The following is a 7,784-nucleotide window of genomic DNA, read 5'->3' as shown; positions in this document are numbered from 1 at the left end:
ACCGATAAAATTTTGACGTTCAGGACATATTTTCGGGTTTCTAAAAATTTAAATGTGATTAATCAATCGATTTCTGTACAGATAAATAAATAAATTTCTAATTCATTTATATTGTATTAGAAATTAATAAATAGTGTGTGATGTTTTAATTATTTTGACAATTAATTAAGCTAAAATATAAATAATTAATTAAGCTAAAACTTTTTATCGACTTCAGAAACTTATTTAATTTTGTTTAACGCTATATTATTGTGTTTTTAATTTATATATAATGTGTTTACATCATATCTTTAAAAATCTTGAGTAAGATCCAATAGAAAACTAGTTTTTAATATTGATATACAGTAATTACTAGTTTTCTAATTTATAATTTTAAGTTTTTGATGTTTTCACATTGATGTGATTATTTAAAATAAATTGTTAAATATGTATAATTTTTTCAAAGTTTTATTCACTTATCTATCATTACAGGAAAAGTCTTTTGTTCAACAAACAATTGATAAGTAAACAATTGCATTAAAAAAATATTATAAAAATATTTTCTATATATATTATATTATACATTCACCATATAAATATTTTCCCCAATGCAATCATTTTATACTTACGATTTATTTATAGAACAAAACACTTTTTCTGTAATAATAAATCATTGAATCAAAGTTTGAAAAAGTTACCCTATGTACTGTTTCTAACTATTTTATATTCTAATTAAAATTAATATATTTCATTATTTTGACAAAGTCGTTGAAGTAGAAAATCGAATTCAAATGGAACTAGAAAACGCATCGCATTCGAAGTTATTATATTTTAACCGAAAAGGATTACTATAATTTATAAAATTGTAAAATTCGCAAGTTGTGAATTTTAAATTTATTTTAAATAATTGTATCTATTAACTTAATTTTAAGTTAATAAATAGTTGTTTAATAATGATTTTTTAGAGTTTTATATATAATTTGTTTCCTAGAAAACAATATACTTAACAATAATGATTATGAAATATATTTTAAATGATAAATAGTTATCGATTATTTAATAATAAAGTAAAAAACTGTTTTATTTTAGATATAAAATTAGAAATTAATGAATATTTTTTAAACAAGATGTCTTGAATTATTGACAAGACTATGTCTTGTTTATAAAATCGTACTGCCTGATGTTCTTACCAGCATAGAGGTATGAAGGAGTACATGTCGAGAGTTGCAATTTGGCACAGAGTATTAGGTGCCAAAATCATTTGCGCATAAAAAATCCAGACTCGTAGGTAGTCGGGGGACGGAGAACCGAATCAAAATAAAATACAAAATGGCGACCCTCTTCTACTGACAGGCAAAACAGCCACCTCACCCCACCGAAGTCAAAGTCAGGTGGGGGAGAGTACCACCCACAGTCATTATAAGAAGTGAACTCTGACCTTAGGAATGAACACGTAGTTTCTTCTATGTTAAATAACATTTGTAATCTAATTTTGTAAATTTGGGAGTGCTTCAAATATGACATTAAAATGGTTTTAAGTCCTTACAGGTGGGTTTTTTTAAACATTATCTACTAAAGTAAAATCGTGGGACCGATAAAAATTTGACGTTCTATTAGGATGACGTTATAAATGGGTTAAACTGTATATTGTTTGTGCAAAATAAAAAAAATAATTTCGGACGATACAATAGTCACGATTATATTTTTCAAAAACGGGAAATTTTCGTTACGCATGGACAAAAATTCAACCCGGGCCGACACGCAACGGAGAGAAATTTCGAAATTGGATAGGTTAATTTCATCGAAGATGCATCGTGGATGATCTCCTGGGCGTGGCCGGCGAAATTTGAATGATCGCGCCCGAAAGCACCGATATCAAAGAAGATAGGAGAATGAGAACGAGACCTGCCTTGAGCATCAAAGTGATTCCGTCTCCGAGACATAGTCTTGTCCCAAATACGGTTTTGCCGTTTTACTTGTTTTCATTCTAGATTTTTTTTTAAAATTTTACTTAATTTCTAAAAGATAATGCTATAATAACTTATACTTTTAAACTATTTTAGTATTAAATATTTAAAATTATTTTAGAATTATTATTTGCGTTATTTATAATATTACTTTAAATTCTTATGTTTTAAAATAATTTATTTAATTTATTTTAAACGAAGTTAATATTAAAAAATACTTTCGAAAAACATAATCATGTTAATTTTGTTCAAATCTATTTTACTGTACTGTACTTCAACTATACGAAATAAAACTTCCTATTGTTTTTTATTAATAAACACAGTAAATAATAATTTTAATTATTTTTAATTAATTACATCCCACATAATTAACTCAAAAAATATAAAAATTAATACACTAAAAATAAAAGAAGTTATATTTTAATCAATTAAAATAAAGATTTTTTAATCAGAATGTCCTTATTAAAGAAATTAATATTGGAAATATAATGTTTTATATTTTATAATTATAATTTATATAAATTTATGTAAGCGAATATATTTTTGTTGACTCAAGCTACGTCGAAAAATACTATTTTAAATCTATTTCATATATCATAAAATATTTCATCATAAACAAGTCCAATAAAGATGAATAGAGATCAACGGATGGATTTCTCTGAAATCAAATCCATTAGCTTTATTCAGAATGAAGGAGGAAACCAGACTGCCTCAGGACTCTTAAGTTGTTAGGATTTCACATTCACATCTTTTTGCGAACTTATTTATTTTGTTGTTGCTCGATTCTTGATAAGTAAATGTAACTTTGTGGAAAAAATAGCATTGCATTCTATTCTCGGATAGCATTCTCGGATATTTTATTTGCCAAGAATAGAATATTCAACAAGTTTTCATGTTATACGAATGATAGTAAGCTACCATATTTTACTTGTTTGCGGATTTTATAACGCTCTAGCACTAAAGACTAGAGTGGAATAAGCACCGATTTATATTGGTTATATAAACCAGTGATTAATTAAAATTGAGTATATAAATTATTTAAATTTATATCACTCAATATTTAATATGTTTTATAGAATAGCAGAAATAATATAACTACTTCACGTAATTTTCATTATTAAATAAGCTTAAGTAAGAATCAAAATAACTTAATAATGAAATATCGACTTTTAATATAAAGTATCTTCTCTGTTTGATAGATAATGAAAATGAATATGTAGAAAAATATATTTAAAAATATTATATTAATAATAAAGTATTGTGTGTCATGTTTTATAAATTTTGATAAATAACTAAATGCTTTATAAACTGTATAATTAATTGCTTGTTAAGTTTGTTGTTATCTCCTATCATATTTTTAACCGATGATGATTCACAATTAAGAAAATTGGCTTTGACACACAGTTTAAAACAATGGTTCCGTGTTTCCGATTTTAGCTTCATTATTCAGTCTCCATTTACATAATCTATTCAAGTCATTCTAAGCGTTGAAAAATATAAAGTTTAAAATTCTTGTAAGCATATTAGACATTAATTTACGTTGTAAATGATATATAAAGATTAATTGTCTGTTAATAAAAGAATACGTCGTAAAATTAAACTGATAATTAATACATAAGTAATCTTTTATAAAATTTAAAATCTTACTTTGATATTTTCCATCATTATGTGTTCATGAGCTACATCTAATTTTTCTCCTGTGATATAAAATGACTTTCCTTCTATTGTATATCTTACTTGCTTATCAATGTCATGAACACAAGACTGTCCTGCAAAAAGTGAAGTTTCTGGATTAATATATTATTAATTTTATCTTGAATTATATTCAAAAATATCTGAAATCATACATAATTTTTCAATACATAAATGTAGAATACAGCGGGAAGACTTTTTCTGTCTCCAAACCTTTCTACTAGTTGCTTTATAAATTTTTTGAAAAGAATAATTTTATTTTCTTAAACTTTATAATATTTTCAAAAAATACATGAGTCGTTTTACAATACATAATTCGAAAAGAACAAGGTATTAACTAGAAAGTGACAAGTGAAATTTGAAACAAACAACATAACAAGAGTTTATTGCTTCTATAAATTTTACGACAGGATAGATATATAAGCCATTTCTCTTCTAAAAAGAACATCATCAAAAAGTTCTTATCCCATGTATTGAATTATTATGACTTTTTTATTAACTCCATAAAAAAATACAAGGATATATTTTTGTGCGACTATTACACTTCTTACGTATAGTATATATACGTAACTTTTTATTCAATATTTTAAAATGGTTTGTTATAATAAATAAAACAACAGCATCAGATTTAGGTTTTAAAAATTATAACGTGTTCGATTTAAACTCTTATACCAAAGAATTATAATAGAAATCGATTAATTCTTCTATTTTATTGAATATAATTAATTTTATAATAAAAATCATTACATAATATATTTATTGTAAATATATAATTCACGTTAAATATAATAAACATTGTTAATATTGTTTTATTATTAATTTCAAATATATGTTATTTATTTAATTAATTTTTCAATAATAATTTGAAAAAAACTTAATTTTTTTTAAACTTCTTAGTTAATGTCAACAGAAAATGATTTTATAATATTTTTGTTAATAAAAACATTCCAATAAACTGAAATACATATATAAATTTAAGATAGTTATTTTTTTGTTCATTATTTCCAATAATTTAAGTAAACTAATATTAAATACTTAATTAATATATAAAATATTAATTAAGTTAATAATTTATATATTAAGTTCTACTAATCAAAACAGTTCGTAACTGTAATCATTTCTGTCTGAACCAGATGTTAGAAAACAATGTTTGTTGTTTGCACTTACCTCCAATCGACCTGGCACAGCACTTGCCCTTGTGAATCAGACAGATCACAACTATCACATTAACCAACACAAAGACAGTTCCGACAGCTGTAACACATATCCACCACCATTTGGAGTTTCCAGTAGTGCTTTTGATTTTCTTGCCAGGAGAGGCTTGTGTAGAATCCATAACCGCAATTTCTTAAAAGAAAAAAAAAACTTTCAACTTTTATCTCAAGATAAATCAATTTAAGTTTACTTACTGTAGTTACGAGCTTATTTTCTTATTATAAGAATATTAATTAATAAATTAAAAATAGGAAATGATTTCATTTGGTTAATCTTCGTACTCTTTAATTAAATATTTCTTAAATTTATAAGCTATCGCTGATAATTTTTTTAATATGTTAATAACTCAGAAAATATTTTTGTAACTCACCAGTGGTACTGGCTTTTATTTCTGATGTGAAATTACTATGTCCTAGATCATTCCAAGCAGAAACGGCAATATAATATTCTGTTCCAGCTTTCAGGTCAACAATTTTGTGATTATGTCTCATCGCTACAGCATCTTGAAAGTAATATGTTTCTATTCCAAGCTGTCTGTATCTGATACGAAATGACGATACGTAACCACCATCAAAGCCCGGTTTCCATATAATAAATATATAATTATTACTGACGTTAACAACTTGTAAATCAACAGGTGGTTCTGGTGGCCCTAACATGTAAACATTTTTAATGGATTTTAAATAATTCTTATACTTTATTAATTAAATAACGTTGATAAATATATCTTATACTGAATAATATAAAAGTATTAGATATTTATACGTGATTCAGATCACCGTCAATGCCTTATATCTCATGAAGTATTAAAGATAAAATCAAATTGTAAAAAATGCATTACTAAAATGCGTGTGTGAAATCTAAAAAATATCAAATTTCTTTTTAAAAAGCTTTCAGGGAAATATAGCCTATATGAAAATCATATAAAATTCTGAATTTATTTCTTCCTATTTGCATTATACTTCCATTTAAAATTGACTTCGACGGTTGGTCTGAATTATTCCGTATATTGAAATAAATTTAAAATTACCTCTTTTGACCAATAAGAATTGAAAAATGTCCTTTCCAAGAGAATTAGTTGCAATACATTCGTAAATACCAAAATCTGATTCTTCCAATTGCTTGACAAGTAAAGTACATTCCCATGTTGAGTTTCGTGCGGAATTTCTTACTTCATATTTTGGACTTCTTTCTAATAATTGCTTTTTATAGGACCAATTGATGGACGTATTGGAATAAGAATCGGCGATGCATCGAAATTTTGCAGTATCTTTTATATCGCTCGCAACTTTTGACTTCATTTGGGATCGTCGAATTACTGGCCTATCTGGTCATACAGATGATATAAATGAATATATTTACTTTCTATTTCAGTTAAATTCGATATAGGTCATTAAATGTTGAATTACAGTACATTTCTTTTCTCGTATTGTAATAATTTAGAATAAATTAAAAATTAATATCTGATTATATTTTAGAATCATCGTTGCTTTAAAGTGATACTATATAATAGATGCCACAAAAGGCAATTAGAGTTGAAAATGAAATTAATAAATAAATATTTAGAATTTACGAGTAACGTCCCTACGTGATTTGATGTAACCCTTTATAAAAAAAAATAATAAGAAAATTCATATTGGTTGCCCTATAAATATTATAAGTTTATTGTAATAAATATGCTATTTAAATGTTTATTTTAAAATATATTATATGTATTATAAAAATTAAATGCTGAATTAAAAGTAATTTATTTTCTTTTACTAAATTTAATAGAATTAAAAGTGTTTGTTTGATCTGTAGGAAAGATAGAGAGAGAAAGATCGAGAGATTAGAACATTTCAAACAGTTTGAACTTCACTTATTGTATCCAGATGAATATATGCTAGCTGCATTATAATTATTATTAGTAAATAGAAACCATTTATTTATAAATTAATATATTGCAATAATAGATATTAGAGATATAATTATATATTGATCTAGTCATTAACAGATAGTTATAAGAAGTCATTTTTAAAGATAATATTTTTCAGAAATGTTTAATGAATGACAATTTGTTCTACTTTTTCTTTAGAAAATGTGTTGTTTTGTTTCGAATATGTATTGTAATTGTAAAATAAAACTAACGCATTTCTTATAACATTCTACGGAAAAAAGTAGAAAACAAATTGTTAATATTAACAAGACATTTCTGATGAATATTGTTAAAAACCATTTCATATATATACAGTATATAAAAGTATATGATAAAAATAGCTCATAGAACAAAGATAAAAATATTCTTACGGAAGCCTGAAGTTTCATCAGAATAACAAAATAAACACTTATTAGAATTTTGTATTTAATTAATATTTAGCAAGAGCTAGTGTTATAAAAAGTGTTATAAAAGATAAATTGTTTTAATTAAAGACATATCAATCATATAAGTGAAGCGTTTGTGTATCTTACAAATACCTATAAAAAGTTCATGTGAGAAGTACAAATAGAATACCCTATCTAGTAAATTTTTGCCATTTGTAGTGACATTTTTTTTATAAGAGATTAAAATTTAATGAAAAATAATGAAACAATATTGACGTTTTTATATACATTGAAAAATATAAGAGAGAGGTTATTTTTATAAATTCTGTGCATTGTGATCGAACAGAATGGAAAAAGTTTATCGTCAGAAAATCATCATAATGTCTCAACCACATTGATGAACAACTAAGCAACATACAGTATTTTATTATGATTCAAGACTCAACGTTCGTGTTTATGATTATTACATTTTATGAGTACTGAAACAAAAGGATAAGTAATACCATATTGAATAAATCAGATGCAATAGATTGCTTACTTTGCAATCTATTGCATCTGATTTTCTGTTTTCAGCAAATTTGTCACTTGCAATTGTTAAATGCATATAAAATTATCTACAGCCAAATGTTT

General features: G+C 24.8%; 1 protein-coding gene across 1 annotated transcript in view; it reads right to left on the bottom strand.

Annotated features, from left to right (window-relative positions):
- Positions 1–7,784, bottom strand: part of LOC111627349 (synaptogenesis protein syg-2-like) — a 67,876-nt gene that overhangs the window by 12,479 nt on the left and 47,613 nt on the right. The window contains exons 9-12 of the mRNA XM_023370910.1: positions 5,884–6,180; positions 5,224–5,505; positions 4,806–4,985; positions 3,594–3,715 (exon numbers count right to left, since the gene is read on the bottom strand). Coding sequence (XP_023226678.1) covers positions 3,594–3,715; positions 4,806–4,985; positions 5,224–5,505; positions 5,884–6,180 — 881 coding nt within the window. The remainder of the gene's footprint in view (positions 1–3,593; positions 3,716–4,805; positions 4,986–5,223; positions 5,506–5,883; positions 6,181–7,784) is intronic.

This window comes from Centruroides sculpturatus, unplaced genomic scaffold, assembly GCF_000671375.1.
Source record: "Centruroides sculpturatus isolate CEXI.00-Female unplaced genomic scaffold, Cexi_2.0 scaffold437, whole genome shotgun sequence".
NCBI lineage: Eukaryota > Metazoa > Arthropoda > Arachnida > Scorpiones > Buthidae > Centruroides > Centruroides sculpturatus.
The sequence above is the reverse complement of the archived record's forward strand: the minus strand, read 5'-3'. Positions and strand labels throughout refer to the sequence as shown.